The sequence below is a fragment of the Artibeus jamaicensis genome, unplaced genomic scaffold (assembly GCF_021234435.1).
Source record: "Artibeus jamaicensis isolate MK-2021 breed Jamaican fruit bat unplaced genomic scaffold, CSHL_Jam_final contig_387, whole genome shotgun sequence".
Lineage (NCBI taxonomy): Eukaryota > Metazoa > Chordata > Mammalia > Chiroptera > Phyllostomidae > Artibeus > Artibeus jamaicensis.
The window spans coordinates 10,479,984-10,507,749 of record NW_026521812.1 but is presented as its reverse complement, the minus strand read 5'-3'; the positions used below and the strand labels follow the sequence as shown (position 1 = coordinate 10,507,749).

Genomic DNA, 27,766 nt, shown 5'->3' with positions numbered 1-27,766 from the left:
TATAACATAGTATAGCGTACTTTACTATAGCATAATTTATGTATCTCATACAGCCAAATCATCTATGGCAAAGCACTTCTTTCCTCTTTCAGTAATAAAATAGTCATATTTTACTGTCATTTACATCTTGTAGAGGGAAGATACTTTAACTCTGAACAATTGGTAACTTTTTAGCTACCGCAATTTCCCCAACCATCACCATTTTTATCCTTTAGACACTTTTAGTGTTTCTACTAGTACTTAATCCTACTTTTCCTTTCACAGATCCAGTGCCCCACTTGCCAATTCGTCTGGTGTTTTAAGTGCCACTCTCCTTGGCATGAAGGTGTTAACTGCAAGGAGTACAAAAAGGGAGACAAGCTATTGCGTCACTGGGCCAGCGAAATTGAGCATGGGCAGAGGAATGCCCAGAAGTGTCCAAAGTGCAAGGTGAGATAACCTCTAGGAGGAAAGGAGAGAACCATGTGCATCTGGATATCACTGAATACTATCATTACAATACTGAAGGGAATTGTATGTGTAACTTTATTGCTGCAGGTATGGAGAAAAAGAATATTTGCTGTTTCATTTTAGAAGAACAATTATGTTACATAACTAAACTGACATTTTTATATATGAACAGTATATATTCTTATTTGCAATGCATTTCAAAATTGAGGAAGGCTGCGTATGAATACTGATTTTAAACTTCCAAATTTGCATTGAAAAGTGGAGATGTGTGCACTGGGTAAAGCTATTATGCAAACAACATGAAAATACTGTTTCCAGTTTGCCTCATGTATTATAATCACTCCTCCATTAGGCAGGCTCTGACCCCTGTAGGCCTTTGCTCGTCCGTCTTTCCTGCTGCCATCGCTGTCACTTCAGGATCACAGGGAACTGAGTATTTGCTTTTCGTAAATTTGGTGAGTTAGAAGCTAAGAGTTAAAATCAGTACTTAGGAATTTTACCAATTCCAGCTTTAAGATGCTAAGTTCAATGTGCTTTCCAGATTTTAGTTATTCAATATCTTTTGGTGAAACATAGTAATGCAGCATGTAAGTTACATTTGTTATCTCATTTAATTTTTCAAAGGAATGTCGTGGGGAAAGGGGAACGGTTGCCATCTCAAGTTGTAGAAACAGTCTCAGAAAAGTTAAGTAATAGGGGAAAGTGAACTATGTTCATCAATATTCATTGTAATACTGGAGTTAAGGAGATTTACTTGTTATATTTCCCTTTAGGTATTTTATTACCTTAAATCCTGTAATAGGAGGCTGTGGACAAGAATGTATTTTCAGAGAATGCTTAATATGCTGCTTTTCACATAAAATTAGCACAAAAGCCACGTCTGTGGGCTCTTATAGCCGAGCTGCAGCTGTGTCGACTGTGGTTGTTGAAGAACTTGGAGGGTGCTGGTTCGACCTCAGAGACACTCCACAGTTCCCCAGCCCCACACACACCACTGCCAAAGCAGATGGGGGGGGGCCCGTGACTGCTTCCAAAGAGTGCCCGTTCGGGAAGTAAAATAACTTCACCTTCACCGCCGATTACCCATTTTCACTCTCCACACTGCGTGAAGTCACTGCTTTTGGAATAGTGGTTATCACGCCTACTGTTTTGTTAGTGTGCCAAAAAGTCTAGACCTTAGTTGTGAGGGAGAGCTTGATTATTTAATGGCAGATACTTTCTAAGATATAAATTGTATTGCATCCAATGCCCTATTTTTATAAAAAATAACTATAAAATTTGTTAACTATCCCAAGATTAAATGAAAATGTGACTACATATATCATTTTATTTAAAAATTAATATATTGTCCTAATATAATGTAAAATAGAAATAAGCGAAACTATTATAATGAAATTACATATATTTCAACATATAAATGCTTAGGTATCAAGACATTAAAAGATATAAAGAGGTCAATTTTTTGCAGCTATTTGTAAAGCATAACTTCGGGTTTAAGAAACCTGGATTTAAGAAACTTTAAATGAAGCTGAAATGTTATTAATACCTATCCAATATAATTGCCATTTTTAAATGAATACAAAATAAGTATATCTGTACATATGCTTATGAATTTATGTAATTATAGTCCTAGAAAAGTCAATATATATAAAAACCATGAAACTTATTTTGGGGTGATACACAAAATAAGATTAAATTCTAAAACAATTGACCTATTCTCATTTTGCTCAGTAATTATATAACTAAAAAAATAATCCATTATCTATTAAAACCATGCAAACATTATTTTGCACTTATATGTAAAATGAAACTGAGTTCTATGACCACATATTTAGAAACAGGTTTTCACCTACACGAATGTCTAATGCATTAGAAAAATACATGCAAGATGGCCCCAGCTTTGCAGAACAGCCATAAATGCCAGCATCGGCCACCTTTGTGACAACAAAACATCCCCCTACCAAAGTAAAGTTCTGAGACATTCCCACTGGCTGAGAGCCCGTATGGAGAACCTCAGTTACAGATGAAAGCTTGGAGAGGGATGAAGTCCAGTGAGAAGTGTGGACAGGGGAATGTTTGCATATGAGTACAAGTGGGGCCAGTTTTGCTAAAGGACCTAAAGCTCTCTTGGATCTATTTATTTTTATTTTCATTTCAGTTTTTAAGAGTTGTTTTTGTTTCTGTAGCAAACTCAGCTTAGAACTTAAAACAGGGTGCAAGTTTTACTGGTGGCAGCAGTCAATAACAGAACAAAGGTTTGGGGTCCGGGAGGAAAGGCGAGTTCCCAAATGCCTGCTCGGTGTCTTCATTTACCTTAATTAATAGGCTTCTCTGACACTGTGTATTCTCCTCTCCCAAAAGGTTCTTCTCTTCATTTCCCCATCTCGGTAAATAGCAAGTCCAATGCTCTAGCTTTACAGATTGTTTTTCACAGAAGTTTTACAGATTGTACCTTGAGATGTCTTCAGGGTCTGACCACATGTCAGCACCCCCTGTCATTAATCCAGTTACAGGTCATCATCATCTTTCTCTCTCTAAGGTTTTTGCAATGGTGTCCTGACTGTTTTCTTACTCTTCACAATGTTCTTAACGCAGAAGTGAGGCTGTTAAACATAAGGCAGATTATATCACCCTCTCTCAAAACCTTCCATGGCTCCCACCTCACACAAAGCTGAAGTTGTTTCTTATAATGACCCTATGAGGCAGGGATGTCCAACACAAGACCCTCGGGCCACATGCAGCTCAGGATGGCTATGAATGGGGCTCAACACAAAAGTGTAAATTTACTTAAAACATTATGAGATTTTTTTGTGATTATGTGTCACAATATATTTAATATGTAGCCCAAGATAACTCTTCTTCCAGTGTGGCCAGAGGTGCCAGAAGCTTAGACAGCCCCACAAGGTCACACCGTGGACACGCCTCAACACCATTATGTCCCTGAAATCACCTTCTGCTTCCTTCGTCCTCCTCCAGCCATGCTGGCCTCCTTGCTGCACTTCAGAAACATCAGGCGTGTTCCCTTCCCAGGGTCTCCATACTTGCTCTTCCCTTTTCCTGGAATATTCTTTTCTTAGATGTCTCAGTGGCCAGACCACACTGTCACGTCTTTAAACAAAATTCAGCGTCTCAGTAACCACCTTCCCTTACCTTAGTTGATAATATGCCCTTACATGCTCTATTGCTTCTCCATGGCACAATATTACACTACATATCACTGTTAAAACAGTGGGTATATTTTATAGCCTGAAAGCAAGGATTTTGACCTATCTTGGTCCTTAAAGTAGCTTCAGCATTTAGAGCAGTGCTGGGTCCTGTGTAGCACTAAATGGAAAATTCTTGAATGAACGAATGTCATTTTTCTTTCCTCCTTACTTGGACTTTTAGTGAGAATCCATTATGTGCTCTTTAAACACGGTCCTTTTTCTCATGACTCTCACAGAAGGGGAGACACAGCAGTTACACTCACAATGATAAAACACTGTTGTACTTCATTAGGGCTTTGCAAAGAGCAAGGCAGTTCATGATGAAAGGGACATCTCATTTATTTCAGGGAATCCAGAAAGAGCTGGGTTGTTAAAGATCATTGTACAGATTTTGGCATGATCGATGGTGACAGTGTCCAGGAACAGGAGTATTACAATGAAAAGTACAAGGGCACAGAGCCAGGAAGTGTGCGCTGTGGAAAATAGGCACAAGTACTTTGTGGTTCCCTTAGAGTAAGGTTCACAGAGAGAAGTGGTGAAAGGTGGGGCTACACAAGGAGACAAGTCTGAGCTTTGCATGCAACATTAAGAAACAAGGATTTTATCTTCCAAACTGAAAAGCTGTAAACAGGGGGATGGTGGTATAGATTTATATTTCAGGCTGGTTGTTGTTGATTATGTGAACATAGTTGTAGACATCTAGAGGAAAATGATGACAGTATGAGCTAAGCTACTGGTCAAACAGCTGAAGAGGAGAAGGATTAGATAAATATCTTGGGCCTAAAACTGTCTGACCTTGGACATGAGAAATAAAAGCAGTATATCCACCAGATACCTGGCCTGGGTGTCCAAATGGTTGGAGATACCACAGACTGAGATGAAATATGGAGATGGACCTAGTTTTATTTTGTTGTTGTTGGGGCAGGAGGACATGGAATAATGATGGATTGGGTTTTTCTTATTTGAGTTTGAAATGGCTTTAAGGCCTATAGATATGGATGGCCAGCAAACCATCTGCAGCTCAGGAGCCAGGTCCACAGTGGAAATTAAGGAGAGAGATCTTATTGATGAAAGTTGAAACCACTGGGGTATGGAAGAGATGACCTGAAGAGTATATTCAAAGTGGTGAGCTGTGAGTGGAATTAGGGACAGATGGCAAAATTGGGACCTAAGGGAGATAAGAGGAGTACCTAGAAGAGGGGTGCTGTTAAAGCCAGAGTATATGAAAGGTCAGAAGGAAGTAGTGGTCAACTGATTTAATGACACTGATAGATACAATTGGATAAGAATTTAAAAATTGGATTTGAGCCCTTGGTGTAGTAGTGGATGTTTCTGAGGAGTGAGGGGGGGAATACATTGATGTTTCTCTCCCTCTCTCCTTCCCCCACTTCCCCTCTAAAGATAAATAAATAATAAAAAAAAATTGGATTTGATAATTAGAAGGTCATGGATAACTCTCATTTGGTTATTTTAAATACATATTTATTGAGACGCCATGTGACAGGACCTTTGCAAGTCTCTTTAATATTAAAAACAATAAACAAGATGAACGTGATCTGGGCCCTTTTAGATCTTATGGACTGGGAGAGTAGGGGGTTTGAATGGAGAGATATACCTAATTGAAGAGTTTTAAAATGTTAAAGGGAGAAATGCTGAGGCAGCGTGTACAGTACTAGCTGCTTCTCAGTTCATGGACACAGTAGCATGGATGTGCTGGGTTGGGCATGCTCTCCCTACCTCTGAGTCCTCTTCACTGGTGAACTGCCACTTGTCCTTCATTTTTCAGATCAAATGTCACTTGCTTAGAGAAGCGTTTTCTGACCCTTCAACCAAATCTAGCTCCTCCTATTAAGCACTCTCTTTACAACTTGTTCTTTTACTTCCGAGCATTTGTTCTAGCTTATGAGTGCATGTTTATTTGCATAATTGATTAATCTATTTCTACACCTTAAACTGTAAGCTCTTTAAGGGCAAGTCCTTATCAGATTTTATCAGTAGACAAACATTCATTCAAAGCTTGCATGAATGACTGTTTCTTGGAGAAAGATAGATGGTCTTGACGTTTGAATAACATGGGCTTGCAGCAATCTGAGAAGGTAAGAAAAGCACTGAGTATAGAGTGTTCTTTTAAGAAGTTTGGCAAAAATGGAAGGGTGAGGGTAATTATTGGCTAGAAGGTCATGTGGAATTAAAGGGAGGATTTACTAGGATGTGGTGATACCCAAGCTATTGGCAGGCTAAGCGATGTACAGTCGCAGAGGGGAAGAGGTGAAAATGAATGTGAAGGAGGGAAAATGCATCTGAACATTTCTGAGAACATGAAGCATGGGCTCAAGGGAAGTGTGATAAAGAGGAAAAGTAAAATTGGGGGCTAATTTGTAGTACGACTCTACCCTGCAGAATAAGAATAGGACAGTACTCTACATTCTTCTTGAAAGAATTTATGTCATAAGTGGACCATAAGACTTAACTTGAAATATATATAAATTTTCTGTAACAGAGAAAACCAGTACATTGAAGGGTAATTAAAGTCATCAGAGTATTGGCTTTAAAAAGCTAACATGGCAGGAGGCATCCACTAATTTTGAAATCAACATTTTATCCCTTGCAGTGTAGTCTACTTATAAACAGAGGCCACCACTTCCAGTGTGACCTGATAGATGAGAATTCGTATCTACCCATTCCCTTTCTCCTTCCAATTTGTATTGTTATTTTGATGCTTCTTTTGATGATCTTTTACCTTTAAATAGTGTACTAGTTTTTCTGTTTAACGATCTTAACAATTTTAGATGGTAGTGAGGATCTAGCTTTCCTACAATTCTGTTTGCTTCCTTCCATTTCCGTCTTCAAGCTGTAACTTTGTTTTTATGTTGTCAGATTTGATGACACTCACATTCTATTCCAATATAATATTTAATACTTCTGTTTTTTCTAAAGGATGATTCTAATGTTTAAAAAAACATTGGGTGTTTACATAATCAAACACGTGTACTCATGGAACTCAGATTACATTTCCTTTTCTGTGAGATCACAGCTCTGGGAAACATGTCCCTAGCATCCTTGGCTCAATATCAATTCATTTATACCATATTTTGTTCTGCCTCATATTTGGAATGGACACGCCTTTAGTGCTGTTTTATTTTTCCTGAAAGTTCTCATAGCCGTTCTTTTTGCCTTACTGAGAGTAGAAATACCCACATTATTTATCATGTTATTTAATATTTAGTTGCTGAAGAATTTGATTGCTTAATGTATATTCCATTGTTATTTTTTTAAGATGTTCTTGAAACCAGTGGACATCCTCTACCTAATTGGGCTGATTGCTTTCCAGTGTTGTGTCTCAGATTTCTTAGCATCATTTTTGTTATGTGCTAATACTCTCTTCTCTTGAACTTTACATTCACCTGTGAAGTGCTTCCGTGAGTCATGGCCCCAGAAAAAGCTCACAGGAGCCTTAGCATCTCTGGAACTGTTTTATTTTTGCCCCTATATATTAATTTTATAGTTGGACAAGAATTTTAGGTTCGAAATATCTTTATTGTTTCTTTGAAGGCTTTGTTTATATGTTTTCATTTAAAAATCTCTATGTTATGAAGAATTGGTATAGTGAGCTAAGTGAAGAACTAAGCATTACTCATGGGACATTTTTTAACTTTTCTCGTACTTATTTCTGATCAGTCCCTCCAGATATCAAAAGCCACTAATGCAAACACATATATCAAAGTACAGAGTAAATTTTTTTTGGTGACAACAGTATATAACAGTTAACTTATTATCCCTGCTTAAAGAACAAAATAAGCTCTCATTTCTTGGCGAAGGAGATAAATCCTTGCAGGCACATATGTACTGATTTAATTCTGAAATGGGTTGCATATAGCAGTTCATTTATTCTTAACTCTTTCGCCTTATGATCAGGAAGAATCTGTATGAAAATAGAAGGCTTAATTCTAGTTTTATTTTTAGAAATCTGTGGATATTTTATTAAATGTAACAATATAAAGAGGGTAGATACTAAAACATATGTAGTTTTATGAATAGTCTCTTACTACAGGTGTTGGTATGTCCTATGAAGAATAGCGTAGGCTCAAAAACAGTCCATATTGTTATTTCTCTCTACTACAGTGTAGACTTAGTATCAAAAACTCTTATCAAAGAAACATCTAGCATATTCTGAACATTCACCTCATGACTCAAAGTGTAAAGAGGTGTAAGCGACATTTAGTAATTAAATACTGAACTTGAGGATCAGCCATCTTTATTTGTTACAGATGGAAAAAGAAACTCTGTGAGTAATAGCAAAGCAAGTGGCATTTGTGGCTTATGCGTAGTCATTTTAAACAAATTAATTAGGAATATCTTGTCTGTCCTACAGTCCATCTCTTAAGTAAAAAGAAAATGTTGATTCTGAATGTTGGCCACTTGGGGGGTTCATTTTCTGTTTTAGCAGACCTACCTTACTGAATGTGTTGAAGCTATAATAAAACAGCCTCACTGAGAAATAAAATGAAATTTATGTAAACATAATTTAGGCCTACATTTTTAAGGCTCTATATTTTACAAATAAAGATGGCATTGTCAAAGTGTGATCTTGAACAAAATATACAGGGAACTCATTTAGCATATGAAATTTACTATCCCTTGGGTATCAGGAGTCCAAAATATCAGCTTGCTTAGCAGACGTGAAAAATAATGTCTCCTGTTGCACATTAACTTGTATCAATTCGTTTCTCTGTTAGTATCGTTAAAATATATTCATATATAATCAAGGTATATTCACAGAAGCATTAAAGGAAGTGCTGTATATTTAACAGTTGGTAAATTATGAAATCATTTTTCATGATTAAATTATTGCCTTTTCTGTGTATAAAGTATTCAAATTAATGTATAAAACCATACTACTGATGATGCCCATCTCGCAAAGTACACGGTTAGTAGTATTGTAAGAGCTTGGATTTTTACCACCTCCTGTGCAGAAATATCATCAGACCAACAGTATTTTAGTTGCCTGCCATTTTCAGAATGTAATTTTATAAATAAGACTGTTCAGAGAGACTATAAACTGCCATCTTTGTGATTTAAATGAAAAAGTTAATTTATCTCAAAAGCTTTTAGAACCCAATGAAACACTATTACACACAGATAGAACATGACGGTGAAAATTGCAGGTGAAACTGAGGCAAATGAACCATCAGTGACAAGTTTAACTTGTTAGAACAAACTTCCTGTTAGGAAAAAATTTTGATACTGTTTTAAAGGAACAAATAAGTCGCGCCCCCCTCTCCCCCCAAAAAAAGCTAAAATGAGGAAAGGCTCAGATTTGCCTTGAGCGGGAAAGCAAACATGTTTGTCTAGCTAATGCAAAGATTATGCTGTCATTTAACAAAGAATATAATTGACCTCTGGTTTTATAATAAACAGGCACAAATCAAAATTCTTTCTCCGTTCACTCTAGCAGATTACTTTCCTAAGCTCTGTTTATGAGTAAGAATGCCAATCTTGTGGTACAGTTATGAGGCTTAAAGGCACTAATCTATTTACAATGCTTGGCACACAATGGGCTCTGAACAAATATTAGCCTTTTTCTCTTTGTAAGTCAAATACTATGTATGCAACAGTGACCAGGAAATGGTAAGCTTCATTGTCTCCATTTTAAGATCAAATACAATATACAATTAAAACATTGAGTGTGTGACGAAGTAACCTTTATTTTGGCTGCTCAGCAGTTCTCTTTGGACACGTTCTTGCCTGGTGCTCAGGTGGTTTACAGAAGGATCAGAAATGGTGCCAGGGTCCGGCAGGACCCTCGTGACTCCTGACTGCCATCCCCTGTGCCGAGCGGGTGTGGGCACCGTGACCGTTCTTCAGAATTGCTCCCAGCAATGGGCACGAGAGAGGAAATGCTGAGCTCAGAGTGGATTTGTCAGGAAGCTAAAAAGCTTAAGCTTCGTAGACCCTCACCTGAACAAGCCCCCTTTTAGGCCGTTTATCTAGTTTGTGTTTGTAATTTACATTCCTCTCTTTAAAGAGGGCCCCTTGGATTAGATCATTTCAGGCCCCGTGAAACCTGGATGGACTCTGACTGCACTGTTAGGTAAAAGAAAAAAAGTTCAATACTATATTAAAAGGATGGGTTGGCCAATAGCATAAAAAGTAAGTTTTGCCTATATTGACCAAATAATGACTTGTTAGTAACCCTTAGATATTCATATGCCTTTACCTATCTAAGAAGGTGTTCTCTAGTTCAGCTTTCACCTGAGAATTACCCATGTGAAGAAGTGAGAAAGGGGACCACCTGGCAATCAGGTGTTCACTTACATTGCCCAGGTATTTGATTTCTGTGTTTTTAGGTGGGTAAAGGGAAAGAGACAGATAGAAACCAGTGTCATAGTGATCTGACTCAGTATGTACCAAACACTGGGTTCAGCACTGTACATGAATTATCACATTTTTATTTTCATGTAAGTAATAGCTTGGAGAGTGAGGCTTAGGAGACGTCAAGCAAGCTTTGTATGTTTTTGTACAGCTAATGGAGCCAAAATTTAGACAGAGGGCTTCTTACAATGAAAACTTGAGTTCGTTCAACCTCCCCATGTAGGTGAGGCTCACCTGCCAAGAATCAAGCAGCCACTGAGAGGGAATGGACATTTAACTTACAATCCGACTAAGATTTTGAATATGTAACATCCTGCGAGAAACTTAGTACACTTTCTTTCTTGGTAACTTACCATGTCCTGAGGGCTGCTGTGTGCTGCCTGTACCGTGCCGTCCTCTGCTTAGTGATTATTTCTCCAATTTCATCACCACTACCTACAAGCTCTCAAGATAGGGAGGTAGACAGGTAGGTAGATAAATGGGTAGGCAGGTTGGTATGTAGGTAGGTAGGTAGGTAGATACACAGATACAAAAATGCATATACTGCTCAAATGAAACTTTCACCATTACTATGATTACTTTTACTATTTTAAGAGTAGCCTCAGAAGTCCTCTTAAAAAGTTGTATTGTTTCTTTACATCAGAGTTCAAAATTTTTGTTATTTAATCACCAAGACTGAAATACTGCATGGGATTTGGAATTAACAACTTGAAATTTTTTATTTGCAAAACCTATAAAATGCTTATATTTTGAAATAAATTATTTTCTTTATCTGTCAACCTTTTAATTTCTCTCTTTACATTAAAGATTTTTTTCCTGGATGATTTTATCCCATCTCCACAATCGCTGTCCAGTTGAAAAGTATAACTAACCGCACTGCTACAGAAGCTTACGGGCTGCACTGTGCATCCAGGGTAGAAGAGCATTATTTCACAGGAAGTATGTCAGGTCGTGGGCTGTGGCCAAGGCTTAGCTGCAGAGTCACACAGCCACAGGAGGGTTTAACTCACGTGTTAATTGTGAAGTTCTCTGCATGGAAATATTTACTGAACACTAGTCCCAAAGTAAAGTCATGGGTAGAAACTTTCAGAAGTCAAAATGGTATTGGGAACAGTTTAAATATATTCTCTAAACAAAGAATGATAGGTAGGTAGGTAGGTAGGTAGGTAGGTAGGTAGGTAGGTAGACAGAGGCCCTGGCAGGATAGTTCAGTTTGTCAGAACTTTGTCCTGATACACCAGGGCTGTGGGTTCAGTCCCCAGTCAGGGCACATATAAGAAGTGATCAGTGAATGCATAAAACAAGTGGAACAACAATTCAAGGTCTCTCTCTCTTTCTGTTCTTCTCTCATCAATTTAAAAAGTGTTTTAAAATACATGTGTGGTAAGAATAAGTAAGATGTGACTTGAATGCAAATGCCTACTCTGTAGTGAAATGGGAAGACTTCATCATTGTTTCTGATTCAGTTACATGATTGTTGGACAATGTTATCAAACCTTTAATGAAATGCTTATTAGTTCTTTTTTATGAACACTTACCTAAGAAAGTAAGTGTGCTTTTACTGGCATTAAAGGTGGCTCACTTTATGAGTGTCCATGAGGATTCTGTATCAAGCACCCGATTATATCTCTGAGTAAAATCTGTTATAACATGGCCTCAGTGCTTGAGACAGTGACTGCCACATTGGGTATATGGCGGACTGCTCAAGAGTAAAACCCTTGTTACATTAAGGATGGAACTGTATTTACACAACTGTATAAGTTGTATACATATTACAATTGTATAATTGTAATACAGTTGTATTACAATAACTGTAATGCACTTACATAATACATTGTATAAGTTGTATACAGTTGTATTATGTAAATTGATGGTAACAGTTGAGGAAGGCACTTAGTTGCACAGATAGAATTATGCACAGTTCCGTAAACATATTTGTGAATGATAAAGTTTGAAACTAAAATGGTATTGGGAGTGAACGATCATTTCCTTCCACAAAGGAACCTTCTTGTTCTTGATGTTTATTCACAAAAAGTGTTACATATTCCTTGCTTTTAAGGAAAACTCTTTATCTCCTCTCATTCCCTACGTCATCTTGTTCTTGCTGATCATAGCATAAGCAAAATCCACTTTCTCGGCATTTTAAAATGCCTCGGTCTGGTGCTCACTTCAGCACCAGACACACAAATACTAAAATGCCTCGGTCTAGAAAGATATGTGAGTTGTCTTTGGAATGTGTTACTTTACGCATTAGTCATAATCAGCCAACAGGATGAGTACCTGAAATGTTACTGAGCTTTGCATACATGAAGTATTTGATACAAGTGTGATCTTAGAGAACGTGATGGATTACAAGCAAATTGGCTTGTAATGGAATGCAACGTATGGCTTTTATATTGAAGTTTGTTCTTTTGTAACATTTGCCAGATTTAGTTGTTAAAAATTTTAATAGCCTTTCCTTCCCTTTCCCTGTTTTGCTGCTACAGATCCACATCCAGAGAACTGAAGGATGTGATCATATGACCTGTTCCCAATGTAACACTAATTTTTGTTATCGATGTGGGGAGAGATACCGCCAGCTCCGTTTCTTTGGAGACCACACATCAAACCTCAGTATATTTGGATGCAAATATCGCTACCTCCCAGAGAGACCTCATCTAAGGAGATTAGTGAGAGGGTCTGTCTGTGGTGAGTATCCAACGTGACTTGGAGGAATCCTCCCTTGGAAGTACTCAGGGATGCCAGCACTTAGAAATGCAATAGCCACGATCATGTTGGTCATCTGCCAGGTGGTCTAGTGGGGCCTTTCCCCCAAAATAGGAGGAAAATGTGCTCTCTGCCTTTGTGTTTAAAGTTAAAAACTTAAGTTTGTTAGCAGGACCTTACTTACATGAGCAAGCAGATTTTGTTCAAAAAAAACAAATTATGGCCCTGGCTGGTGTAGCTCAGTGGATTGAGCACAGGCCTGTGAACTAGAGGATCGTGGTTCAATTCCCAGTCAGGGCACATGCCTGGGTTGCAGGCTAGTTCCCTGCAGGCCAGTTCCCAGCAGGGGATGCACTAGAGGCAACCGTACATTGATGTTTCTCTCCCTCTCTCCTTCCCCTCTAAAGATAGATAGATAGATAGATAGATAGATAGATAGATAGATAGATAGATAGATAGATAATTTTTTTAATTATTAATTACACTGCAAAAATAAGAAGTCATTAGTCTTTTAAATTTCTGAAACTCTATTGTAAGGCACTGGTTGAGAGAAACAATATCACATTTATTTTTGTATTAACAATACCTAACAGAAAATCTTACATGTGCCCCCTGTTCATTCACGGAGGATGTGCAATACAATAAAAAAACTGCATGCTTTAGAGCCCTGTAGTGGAGTTCCATTGGATCCGAATAGTTGATAAGTCATTATATATATTTTCTATTGTGTGAATAGTTAATATTCATGGCTAACAGTAATGTAATGAGTATTAAATGCCCCCACTGCATACAAACCCAAGTTTAGATATGCAAGTGCAGATTTTTCGGAAGGACCTTTTCCCTCCCCCTTCACCCTCAACACGTGATATCATACACACACGTAAACGCAGACCCTCGCCCCGGCCTAGCGCCACCAGCTCTGTGTACGGCAGTGTCCTTCACACCCAGTGGCTGTTTCTTCCCTCAGCACCGTCCTCCTCTGGGATGTGCCCGCCGTGGGATTTCTTCCTCTTTTCATCACAAAGGCCTCCACTGTGTCTTTCTACGGCAGCCTTTCCTGGCTGTGCAGTACTTCTGAACGTCATGCACATTTCGCCTTTTGCCTAGTTCCTTCATGACGATGGCTTTGCATGTCTCTTTAGCCCTGAATCACTGCTGCTGTAAACCGCTCCCCTCTCCAGAATCCTACATAGGGTGGTTAATCAGACCAAGGCTGACCTGATGCATAGTTCCATCAGGTGAAAGAGAGTACAAGTATTTTAATATTCACTTTAACTTATGGAGACCAATGCCATCATTTTCTAAAATCTTGTCTGATTCCTATAAAAATGTCCCTCCTGAAATCTAAACATAATTTGCCATAGCCAACAGAATTCAATATAGCCAAGACTGGTTTTAATAATTTTCAGTGATTTTGTTTATTTTCTTATAGTGGTATATACTATAATTATATAACCGGTATTTAATTATTAGTTAAGTGGATTTGGGAGGGATAGCCAGGGACTCCAACCCCTATTTATAACAGTAATATCATGAGGAAACTAATTGCAAATTTAAGTGTTGAGCTGTAACCTATTTGTAAGTCCCTATATATACAGAATAACCTAAACACAAAATCATCAATTTTCTATGTTGCTAGCTCTTTTCTTTCCGGCTTCAGTGCCATTTTGTGGCACAGTGGTTTCTTCCATCCACCAGAATCCTCTTCTCAGATCCTACAAGAGTCGAGTTATTTAATAGCCTGTGGAATGGACAGCTTGTGAATGCTGTCGGCAGGGAACTACTTTCTCTGTACTGTTTTTTCTGTTTTATTTAAAAGTTTTATGGTCGACTTTTGGTAAATGGTTTTCTGTGGGCCTATTTTGTATTCCGTGTGTATACACATGTGTCAGAACAAACCTGACAACGTGGGAGCAGCCGGCATTAAGATAAGCTCTCCCTCCCACACATGTTTTTCCACCTCCAGCAGAGCTGCCTCTGACTCCTGTTGGGCGGGAACGTCCAGGGCAGTTCTGCCCACCTCTCCCATCTGCACAGAAGGCAGGAAAAGGGGTTACTCTGTAACTCACAAACCTGCCTTTTTCCTGCCCTATAAAAAGGAAGATGGATTGATCATAGCAAAGCCTTCTCACCCTGTCTGCGTGTGTGATGTAAACTGAGTTAGCGTGGGACCACTCCCTCAGCGTGGGACCACTGCCCCCTAGATGTTCTTGGATAGACACAGAGAAGGGGCCTGCTCTTCTCTTACAGCTGGGGGATGGGAACCGTGGTCTGCATTCCATGGGGCCTTGGGCCAGCTGCAGGTCAGAGGTTCTGCTCCTAGAGAGCAAGGAAGACCATAAACTGGAGGATGATGGGCAGCCTCTAATATGGGAGTGGCTCCCTGGTAAAAAGTAGGCAGATTATTCAATGAATGGTTTGGGGAATAAAAGTGACAGAGGGAAAATGCTTCATTCTCATATAATTCATGCAAATATTCAAAGCATTAAATTAAAGCACATAAGGGCAAAGAAAATATAAATCTTTAATTGATTTCTAGATTGCAAATAATTTCTATAAACAAAAACAATAGAGCCTCCCAATTTTATACACACACACACACACACACACACACACACATTGTTTTTTAAAGGGACAAAGAGGTCTGGAACTAAAATTGAAGAAATAGCCAATAAACATGTTTAAAAATACTCAGTGTTAGTAGTAGAGACATGTAATTTAAAATAAAATGCATTCGTGGACTATTGATTACCAAATATTTTGTCAAGTTAATACTCAGTGCTGGACTTGCATACTGTACTGAATGAATTGGAAATTTTGTGCATTTTTTTGCAAATAAAAATGATAATAATGTGAAGGACATTTCAGATGATTGTTTTGGATAGGCCAACAATCGTTTATTTACAAGTATAATTTAAAATAGCAAGAAAAGGAAAAAATAACAAGAATAAATTAGATATGATAGGTGGATACGATGAATTATTTTAAATACTGAGAGTGGTATTTTAAAAGAATTGTTAATGATCTAAGAATAAAAGAGTGCGTGCTTAATCCCTCAAGACAGTTTCAAAAGTAGACTTAAACATATAGTAAGCGTTGGTGGCATGATTAGAATTAGTTTATTACTTCCCAGAGAAAGAAAACCGGTAGTTGGGTCTCAAAGTTCTGTCATGTTTGGAAAAAATCACTGCTATTACTTTTCAGTCAAATTTCATAGCTATTATGAAAATATACTAATAATTATTTTAAAGGAAATATGAATGAACTTACTGAGCTACATGTGCAGGGAAAAAACAGACTTGTTAAAATACACAAGCCAATATATTCTAAACAGTTCAGCATAGCTTTTAGAATGTACAAAGTATAATTGTTCCATGAGATTTAGTATTGTTTAATTGGATTCTGTCACAGTGAAAAGTACAAGTAAAACCCGGGGTTAAACATTGTGTCAGATGAATGGCAATCTTTTTAAGTCAGGTATTAAAAACTATATTTTCTCTCAGCTTGATAATGGTTCCAATGGGTTCCAAAGACCATTTCTCAATACAAATATGGACATTTTTATTGTGACTACATTATGATTCTATTTTTTACATATAATTGGTTATTCTAAATTACTGTCTTTCACTTGTAGAATGGGTTGCTGGCTTCTTCTTAAACAGCCACACGATTCTACTGCAAAGCCCCTCCATTCCTCTCTCCTCTCTTCTTGCACCAGGGCTCTGCAGCTACACTGCGGGCTCACATGCCTCAAGATCAAGGTTACTACACAGTGACAAGATATTACATATTCATAGGTTTTTGTGTGCGTGTGTGCCAGTGCCTTTCAAAGTTAGTGGGGTTCCAATTGAAAACTCTGCTGTGTTTGCATGTAAGTAGAGTTCATTATAATCGGTGCTCAATTATTAATTTAGGGAGGAAAAAGGCTGGTCGATGCCATGTGGCCTCCTTGTCTGCATTTAGTCTTGGCACTTACTATAGAGGGCTTCCTTTTTAAATTTGTTGAAATGATTCACTTCGATAACTTTCAGTGTACTGTATGTTAATTAATAGCTTTCTCTAACAGTAGTACTGAAACATTTCAGTCTAGTTGTTTATTAGGTGTTCATATCATTAGTTTTATTTGTACTCATATAAATAAGTCACTTTTTCAGATGTGAGCTTCAGCAGAAGCCCTCCACAGCACCTACTAGCTTTCCATTTTGTGAGCCAATTCAATTTTCGAGACATAGCTCAGAATGTGCTGCTCCTTTCTTAATCTTCCAGAATCTTGAAAGTTGAAATGGAAGAGATCTAAAGGAAAAGCACACATGTCCCTGGCAGAATAAAGTGAGCTGGTAGCTTTGGATTTTTTTTGTTTTTTGCTTATAAAGGATAAGGGATTTATGGAATGTGTGACCAATGTGCCCAGGACTTTAGTGAATTTACTAAACCTGCATGTGTATATGTTTGTTCTACACCTGATGTATTTCCTTGGAAAAATATTGCCCTAATTATAACCAGACTTCTTTAAAAGAAAATAACATATACTCTCTGATATTTAAAAAAAAATAATGCTGATTTTGCCTTTTGTTTTCCAGCTGGAAAATTATTTGTTGCACCTCTAATCCTGGTCCTGGGATTAGCACTAGGGGCCATAGCAGTTGTAATCGGTAAGAAACACTTAACATGCCTGAGATGAGAATTCTCTGAGTGCCATAGAGTATGAGGATGAATGTCGTACTGCGAGTCTGTTGTTACGTGGGCAGGGCATCTGTTCAGTGCTTGCTTTAGATAGGCACCTAACGTGGGATTTACAGACTCAGAGGCTCGTGCTCCATGCAGGATGCACGGCTGTGACACTTGCTCAGTCTCTGGACACTTCGAACCATGTGTATTCCGAAGCATCATTAACCCCCTTTTAACACCAATATGAATACAACTAGTATTTAGTGAAAGAATCCAGTGGACTAGAACCCAGATTTTCCAATTCTGAGTTCAGGTCGGAGCATCGAAGAAAGGAGCCTCTGGTACACCCTTGGGTGTTTGGTTTGTTCTAGTGAAGGAGCGCCCTGGATGGAAAAAGATGCCTGTGATGGGATCAGAACATATGCCCAACGTATACCGAGCACTGACGAATGGAAAGTGTATCATTGACTCGTATAGTTTATTCATACAAATGTAGTAAAATATATGTTTTAAAGCAGTGGTTTCTCAGACTCTAGCATGCTTACAATAACCTGGAAGGGCTGTTTAAAGCCCAGGTTGCTGGTCCCTCCAGCAAAGCACAGTTTTTTTTCAGTGTCCAGGGGCAGGGTCCATGGTTTCCTAGTTCTAAAATTGCTCAGGTGATGTTGATGCTGCTGGTCCAGAGACCACACATGGAGAACCATTGCTTTCGAGAATATTCAATTCAGTGCTATAGATGAAGGTGCCTCTGATGATTGTTTCAATTAGTGAATGGAATTTTCTTCTAAAAAATAACTTTTCATATGTAAAGTTTTATTTAGCAGGCAATTTGCATGTATGAGAATTGTATAGTAACTAACATTTCAATTATTACGATGAGTGGGACTTTATATAGTAGATACTGTTATTATCTGCATTTTACAGTTGAGGAAATGAAGGCTTCCCAGGCCAGTCCTAAGTGATAGAGCTGGGAATGAAACCTGACATTTGGTTCCACAGCATGTATTGTTCAGTAATGTTAGTGTGCCTGAAAGTGAAGTGTAGATATCATAGTACACAACTGGTGTAACCAGAGTCAATGAAGAAGACTTAAACCTCAGGTTTGAGAGAAAATATTCCACCTTCAAACTGGTGTCATGGAGGTGGTTGAACAGGGAGAGAGCTAAAGAAAAATAATAAAGAATGAAATCTTGTAGAAGTAAACACATGTAGCACAGGTCTCTTCCCTCTTTTCATCTCCACATATTGCTAAATAGTGATTATTTGTAAATCATTCGCAAAATAGAAAATTTTCAATTCTATAAGCCTAAATGCCTCTCCTCCTAATGAGCTCCTCATGTTTTTTAACCCTTAGGTTTATTTGTATTTCCTATCTATTGCCTTTGTAAAAAACAGAGAAAACGATCACGAACAGGTATGCACTGGTGAAATGCAGATGATTTCATCTAACTAAGCTGGCCCGGGTAGGAGCTATACTGAAGGGCACACCCAGCCAAGAGTCAAGTCCGGAAACATACCAAGAGGAACCTTCCGCCATCTGGAGTCCCCGTGGTTCTCTGCAGTCCACAACGCCTCTGCTCCAGTGTGCTCCCGCCATGGTATCCTGGCCTTCCCTTATACTGATTGCTGCTTTTAAACAATGGTCACTTCCTTACACTATAAACATCTGTACCATAATTCCGACCTTCTTAATGGGTCTTGGAAGAAATTATTTTAGATAAGAACCAGTTACCCTCAGAATTGTCTGAGAGTGCCTCGCCTGAGAATTGCTTGGACTGTCTTCATACCTGAACCCTCCTCTGGGCCATCCTGTTTAGACTTGGTGTGAACAGCTGAAGTCCCAGCTGTACCAACAAACAAAGCCACTTCTCAGAGATAAAGGCTCACCACATACCCTTGTTTTCATCTGTGGCCCAAGCAGTGCAATTCCTCCATCCTTCAGATGATATACTTGTCAAAAAGCTCAGTGTCCAAAAGGGAACTAAAGAAACTAAATTAATAAAAAGAGTCATGAGTTACTGACCTGTATATGTGTAGGGATATGAATGTGTGTGTGTATAAATATCTGTGTTAAAACGAGGCCCAGTAACCTTGTACTTACCAAGTCCCATGCCTCCATACTATTTTTCCACATTTTTGTAGATATATTTAATGGTGATGGTTCCTTTGTGGGCATAATTTGGGAGTGTGCTGAATTAAAGTCGATCTAGACAACAGGCTGTTTCGATGTTGACCCTTTCTATTTCTTCCTCTCTCTCCGTCACAAACACACAGAGAAATGTGTGCCTCATCACCCCAAGGGTTATCAAACTTTATAAACTGACAAAACTCACTGACTGATTTTTAGCAAACTTTCAAGACCTGAACATTCAGTCTTTTCCACCTTCATCTACTTTGGCATACATGCTTCACCATAAGAATAAATCCTTTAGGCGAAATTAGTTCATTTAAGTGGCAAGTTTGCTGTAGAAAGAACTGCTGAAGCCGTTAAATAATCTTTATTCTGCTAAATTTTTAAACAATTTATAATTACTGATAATTTTGCTTTAGGTGAAGGTGTAGTATTATTAACTACCTTACCCTCTTTCTTACCTCTTTATTTCTCTCTCTATTTAATTTGTCCCCAAGTTTTTCATGAAAACAAATACTAGTTTTGAAGGAGTCTCCTTATGTTTACTGCTCACATGCATAATAATGTGTTGGTATCTTCTTACGGAGGGATAATCTGAAAATAAAACTTTTGTGTTTATAGGTCTATGTAAAATATAAACTGCTTTTGGAGAAGGACACCGAAAAATGAAGGAAATATTTTCAGGAAGTTTTACCAAGCTGAGGTGTCTTTAAATAAAAGAAAAGGACGAGTAACTAAATTATGTTATTCCTTTGTTCTCATCACAAATGTTCATCATCAGAAAGGAAGTAAAGACCCCTAAGAAGCCTAGTTTTTGTTTGTTCCCAATCCTTAAAATTACCCATCTGCATAGACATAGCATTAATTTAACAGCAACCTTGTGTGAATTGAAACAGATTATGTGAGAAAACATGCATTAACATGGATAGGTTGTCTCGTTGGTCTCCCAGGTTTAAGAACATTTATGACTTTTATTTGACCTAAGAAGTTCGTGACAATGAAGTTTACTCGCATGGATAACAAGCCAGCGCATTTCTGTTCTTTCTAAATGACACTCAGAATAGCTACACTATAGCTTCAGGACTAGACAGTTTCCAGTTAGAGGAGGGTGTCCCATTTATGGTTCTGTAATGACATATTACTGAATCATGACATGTTATAAGAAGAAGCAATGTGCTTTAGTCTTACAAAATATATTTCCTTTCAGTCATCTGTTTGTCCATCCATTCATTTGACAAATATTCATTGAGCCTGTACTATGTGCTCTAGTGTCAAACTGAGAGAAGGAGAATTTCCATCCTGAATCCATGCAATTGTGTCATAAAAAGTGCTAAATGTCTGTGAACTTGCCTTTCCCAGACTTGGGTGTTAGTTAGACAATATGTGAGTATGATCATTCTAATTCTAGTAGCTATGTTTATGTATGATATATATGTATATATAGAATATTTCCATAGAAATATATGGGTATATATATTATCCATATATTTATGTATGTATACATATATAATATGTCCATAGATGCATATAAATACAGATGCCACATACATATATACCGACTGGCTAAATAATGTGTCGTCTGGTCTTAGATAATCTATCTTCTTAGGTCATTGTATCTGTCGTCTTTGGCCTACTCAGGGATTTTTATTTCTTTCTTTGAATAACTTATCTTTGGGAAATATTTTTATATTATTTGGAAACATCCCAGTTTTCCAGTTACCAACTGGCGTCTGTCCAGTGCAGGCTGTCTCGTCACCGCCGAGCAGGCGTGCGCTGTGTTGCACAGGGCTGTTCTTGTCCTAGAGCACAGAATTTTTAAAACTCGTGTAAGCGTAACTTCCGGGATGCATTCTAAACTACTTTAGAGAAAGAAACATACACACAAAAGAAATATCTTTCTATCCAAAGCTTGTCCTTTTATGTTTTTATTGTAAACTTAATATACAAAGGTGGGCAAAAGGAGGTCTACAATTTTTCATATGCAAAGTAATACAATAATAAATAATAATACACAAATAAACTTTTGCATACTCGTAACTGTAAACCTACTTTTTCCCTCCCCTGTATACATTTTGTAAAAAAATGAAAACCATATAGAATTACAAAACACAAATTTATCTGTTTAACTGACCCCTTATTTTCTAGGGGTAGCCACTGTTAGTAATTTGGTTTGTGTCCTTCTGGGCACTTTCTACAAATATACAAGTAAATGTCTGTGTGTGCTCATATCTCTGTGTATATTAGTTTTGTACAAGTGGAATAATAACATCCTTACTGTCCTGTGATTATTTTTCATTTTGATATATATTGGTAGACACTTTTCCATAAGAGTTTCAACAGATTTGCCTCATTGTTTTGTAAATTACTACATATCCCACTGTGAGGCTCTACTTTAATTTATTTAATCAGTCCCCTGTTGAATGGACAAGATTGTTTTACTTCTCTAATACAGAGCATCACTGAAGATCCTTTACATAGATTGTTGTCACTTTGTGTTGCCATTCCCATAATTTTTCAATTTGGTTTTTAGAAGACATTTGTAATAAAATTTTAATACGTTTTCAGTGAATGAGGTCATAGACATCATTAGTATATTTGATATATTTTTCTTAGATAAAAAAAGATTACATAGAAGTACATAATTTTTAAAGAAAAAGCATTTTTTTGCAGGATAATTTTACTCCTGCTTAATAGCCAAATAAAAATCTGGCCAAAATATATAAAAGAAAATGAATCTTATTCCAATTAAAATAACATGTAATGAGATGTCTACAAGATAGCCAGGAAAGACGCACTGATGTTTGGATGGCCTAGTTGTAAAACTTGAGGGATTTAAATGAAATAACCAAATCAGTCATGTTTGTCACATTTTTGTAAACACTGTCCATGTTCATGCATGTTGCTGCACAAAGGAACTTAATTATGCCAATGTGAAAAGTAGGAAGCAGAATGTTGCCAATTATGAACTGCCACAGTTATCCGTAGAAAAATAAATAGATTGTATGTGAGGTTAAGTGGTCCGTTGGGATGTTTAAAATGGTGGAATAACGTGAAACATTCCTTGTACAATGAATCCTAGCTGTTCCGTAAAAACCTCTGCCTGTGGAGGCCATGCAAGGGGCCCAACCCTTTGGTACAAACAACATCCTCTTGCCATCCCTTGATTTTCTGGTAGGTGCTGTTGTATCCTGAAAATAAAAAAGACAGGAAAACAATCAAAGATAATTAAATACCAGTCAAGTCCAACTTGATATCCTTAATGGTACTTTCTCGCCAGTGGTGTCTGGAGACAGTGGTACCTGTCAGGAGGTGCCTGTCCTGACACCCACCATCTCCTGAGTCCCAAAGCCCCAGTTGAGCCTTTATCTTTCAATCCTACCACCCAGATCTATGGCCTAAAATATCCTCAAACCACCGTAACCTCCTCCAGTCCCCGGTGACTCTCCCCAACCACCTTCATGTCTACTCCTCTGCCACTCTAGCTCCTGTTGACCAGAAGACAAGAGGAGAGGCAGGAGGGGTGAAAACTCACTGGCATGTGCAACGCATCAGCATTCCTGCCCGACCTTTGTGAGGTTACAGCACATTTGCCAAGACATCCTTCCTGCTTCACCCTCATTGTAATGTTCTTAACATTAGACTTTTGTGCTGCCTGCCCTGTTAAATTCATAATTATTTTTAAAAACTTAGTGCCTAAGTAATACTAATTGATGTATTTCATTAAGTAGTTCAAAAAAATTTTTAATTTATGCCAAAAGCCGTTTAGATTTTAATTTTGTAAGTAAGCTGCACATATGCCTTAATGCGAGTCTTCCCATTGGGGGTATGTGCTCATTCTTTCCTGTTTGTGGCTGAAATCCGTCCCCGCTATTGAGAGTGATTTCCTTGTGGTCAGCTCTATTTTTTTTGTGCTAATATCTATTAATAATATAGCCTTAAAATCAATGCACTTTAAAATACTTGTGCCATTTAAATAATTTGATAGATTTAAAGAAACGGATTACATATATTTGAAGGAGACAGTAGAATAATAATGCTAGCAAATATGTGTCACTTCTTTAAATTTGGGGTGCAGTCTGAAGCTGAAAATTTAGAGCAAAGTGTACCTAAAAAACTGTAGCCAAGTTTCTGAAATTATAGTCTTAGAAATTGGTACTAGGAGCTCAAACATAGCAAGCCATTGATAAATGTTACCTTATAACCTTGTTAACACGTTTGTTAAAAATACCAAGTTAATTTCTACTGCAAGTTTTAAATGCATTTTTGTATTTCATGAAATCTCTAGAACATATTCCACTGACCAGAAATAAAAGTAAGTGAAAACTATCACCAATAGCAAGTTTGAGAGTATTTGTTTTTCAAATCCTCACCACTTAATTTTGGCATTTTCCACCTCCTATGGAAAGTAAATTCCAAAATCCCATCTTTAATATGTACAACCACACTTACTACTTTAATACAACTGAAATAATTTTATAAAATTATTAAGATATGATCTGAACAAAAACAGAGGCACAAAAGTTGGGGAGTATTCAAGATTGTAAAATATTATCTGTTGGATGCAAAGCAGTGATGCAAACCATTAAAAGAGAAATGCAGTGGAACTCTTTGCAACTGTGGTTCTAAGGATAGACTACTCATTTCACAGCTGACAGTGTGGGGGCTTCTATTGTACATCACTGTTGGGAGCCTGGAAGCTCAGTTGACATCACCAAATCCAAGAGCAGAGTCACAGCAGTGTAAGACTCGTAACTGTCTTTTGGAGCATGACCTGAAGTTTTCGTATTTCACATACGTAGTGCCAAGTTTAGAAGCATGTAATTATGCCTGTGACAAACTATGTTTTTGTTTTGCCTAAAGAAAAGACGGTTTTAGAGAATAACAAAATGGAATTAAAGGCAAATTATTTTTTAAAAACCACACAAAAGATTGCCAATGCTTTTTCCTCTACTTCCTTTTAGCTCATAAAAATAAATTTCATTAGGAGTATTTAACTCTACCTAAGTTATGCAGACTTATTACATTAAAAATATTTTTTCAGGTCTATCCCACATTTTAGTCAGTCTGTTCCATCATCAATATAATTGTTTAAGATGAAACAGTTACTGTTTTATTTTTTCTGTTTAATCATCATTGTATTTTTCCATTAATATTAAATAACTTTCTTCCCTGCTTGTGAAGTGATACACTCACACTCAACATCACATTTCTGTTTTCTTCTCGATTTCTTGGTTGTCTTACTTTTTCACTCTGCAGTTCCCTTCCCACTTTGGCCAAATGTGGCCCAAGTTCTTCTTACCGTTAATTCCATTGACTCTAATGAAATGGAATGCAGACACTGAAAGGACTTCATAATTTGGCAGTGGTAGTGAACATAATTTACTTTGGCTTATTTTATCTGTAAACTGAACTAAATAATCAGGATTACCTTGGACAGAGTTGGAGATCCCTGCCCAGCCCTCTGATGAGAAGTAAAATGAATGAGAATATGTCAGTTGGATAATAGAGCCTAAAACACTCTACATCCAAGCTTCAGAAATTGCTTCATGAATATTGAAAGGTCAATATTGTGTTTACATATTAGTTGAACAGCAACACGTGTGGACATGCACCCAAGCTTGACACTGAGACATTCACGATTCATCCCAAATGGCTAAGTGTATGGTTTATAGTCTTTGTTGTAGCTAAAGTCCTACAGGCTGGACTGGGGGGCTGCATTTATATAATGTAACATTTGTATATAAGACTCAAGCATGAATTCATAAGTAGGTCTTTTGAAAACATAAAATAGATCACACTGACTCCAGCTGGTATTAACCCTATTCTGGAGAAATCATTTGTTATCTGCAAATGTTTAACTTCTTCACTGATATGATTTAGATGCAAGCCACACTCGATGTATTTAGCATTGGTTTAGTACGTGATGTGGGAAGGTCAGTCAGGTATTAAAGAGCCCCAGGAATTGCAAAAATAGATGCTTCCTTGTAGCTGGCAGGCTGCGCTTTCATCATCTCCCCAGAGTTGTCCCTGGTTCACCTCATGCCCTACGTGGGGAAATAGTCTCCAGAATCTGGAAAATTCTTAAAAATAAGATTTTTTGTTAACATATTATGTTCTCAGTGTGTCTGAATATACTTTCATTGTTCACTTCAAGTAAATACTACCTAATATTTGATATAAATATTATGCTTTATGTTCCTTTATAAAGAAAATTCTAGATAAAGTATATGATTTTTTAACAGCTAACTATAAACCCTTTTTCTAAGATGCATTTTTTAAAAGTTCTATATGGCAATAGTTTACTTTGGTACTTGATCACTATGATTATAATTAAAGTTCTGTAGATGGTATTGAAAAAAGTAAACCAACCTTATAATTTATATGAAACCTAGAACAGTAATTGATATATATCTGTGTAGATATATAAAATTCATTTACTTTGACAAGGACAATCTGTTACAGATTTTTATTGTCAAAACTAATTGACAGTCTTGCTGCTTATGAAAGCAATTATTAAGTAGTAAATTTTGAGAGATCACAGAAATAATTTTATGTAGAAGGAATACAAAAACAGTAGCATGTTATGTTAGCACATTATTTATTAAGATGCCACACAATTAATTGTTTTATTTTTATTTTAAACAAAATTGCTTATAAGACATTCATGAAACAAATATATTTATATGTATGTATACCTGTTGCAAACTGGGACAATTAAATTATTCACATTCACTTTTTTCACATAGTGTAAATTACTAAAATGGAAATGTTTGGATGTTTAATATATTACTGTATATTCAGATGTTGCAGTTCTAAGGAATAATTACCATGTCCTATTTGAAATATCAGAATATATCCCATTTTAATTAAATCTTCGTGAACAATAGCAAATAAGAAAATTTTAATTGTAAGGTGGATGACTTTCACTAGTAGTTTGTTCCAGATCTTGTTCATCATTTCTTTATATTATGTATTTTTCATTTTGTGTAGAATTCATAGTTATTTTCCAAATACTGTGATAATATTTTTGTTTAAAATTAGACTATTTGAACAGAGATTTTCTTTCCTACTTCAATGATATTGGAAAATATGTAATTTTATTGTAACCTTTTTTACATTTTATTAGTCTACTTACTTAGGTATTAAACTATGTGGAGGAAATAATTGTGAACATTTTAAGAAAGAGGCAGGTAGAAATAAATAAAAAATAAATGATATTAATATCATGTAGAAATCTCTGAAATAAAATTGGAAAGAAAAAACAAATTCTGTTGAAATGAAAATGTTAGGAAATAAGGAGTATTTAGGACCTTAATTTCTTACTGTTAATCAGCTTCTTATTGCCAAATGATTATTTTGGTGTGTTGGTTCCATGAATTGTGCTTTTAATGTAATGTATAATTTTCCCTGTTTTACTGAAAAGAAAGAAATTTGTGAATAAAAGCTAGGGAAACTGGGTTCATTACCATTTTCCAATAGCACTAATGTATAGTTCCCTTTAACCCTTCATACGGTGCTTTGTGTGATGAGAGTATGTAACATTTATACATGTTATTGGTGCCTTATTTTTTTCACTTTATTTCTTATCTAAAGAGCCATATATTTTTTGTGAGTATTCCTTAGTCCCTCTATTTAAAGCCCTGATGACACAAGTGTACCTTTAGGGGTGTATGTAGACTGCGTATTCTTACCTTTCCACTGTATTATCTCTAGAACAGCAGCTAAGTCCATGTATTTTTCTTAAATTAATTGTTCATTGTTCATGTGAAGTATTAAAAGTATATTAAACACCATAAAGTGAAACCATAATGAGTGAAACACATTTTTAAAACACACAAAAAATGATGATTATTAGAGTTTAAAACAGTAGAATGTCTATCAGTCTTTATCTGTAGTTCTTATTAAGAGACAGTTCCATTGCAAAAACATTAAAAATAAAAGAATTTGACCAGTTCTCTACAATTTGTCTTTGGCAATGTGTTATCTGTTACCAACATCCACACAGATGCTGAAAAGCCATGGTGTTTGCCATTTATATGTAGTTATTCATTCACAGTGAGCTGTATCAACATCAAGACATTTCGTATAACATTATTTTGCTCATGTTGGTCTTGCATTCTGTGTTAGCTTTATACAAAAAGCTAGTTTTGTATTCTTTATGTACAATAGTATATAATTCAACTTTTCATGATGAATGTATAATGAATAATTAAAATAAATCATGTGCTTAGAA

General features: G+C 36.8%; 1 protein-coding gene across 1 annotated transcript in view; it reads left to right on the top strand.

Annotated features, from left to right (window-relative positions):
• RNF217 (ring finger protein 217) overlaps positions 1-27,495 on the top strand; it is a 112,697-nt gene extending 85,202 nt beyond the window's left edge. The window contains exons 3-6 of the mRNA XM_037139640.2: positions 265-429; positions 12,515-12,716; positions 17,315-17,386; positions 18,757-27,495. Coding sequence (XP_036995535.2) covers positions 265-429; positions 12,515-12,716; positions 17,315-17,386; positions 18,757-18,830 — 513 coding nt within the window. The 3' untranslated portion in view covers positions 18,831-27,495. The remainder of the gene's footprint in view (positions 1-264; positions 430-12,514; positions 12,717-17,314; positions 17,387-18,756) is intronic.
• The last annotated feature ends 271 nt before the right edge of the window (positions 27,496-27,766 follow it).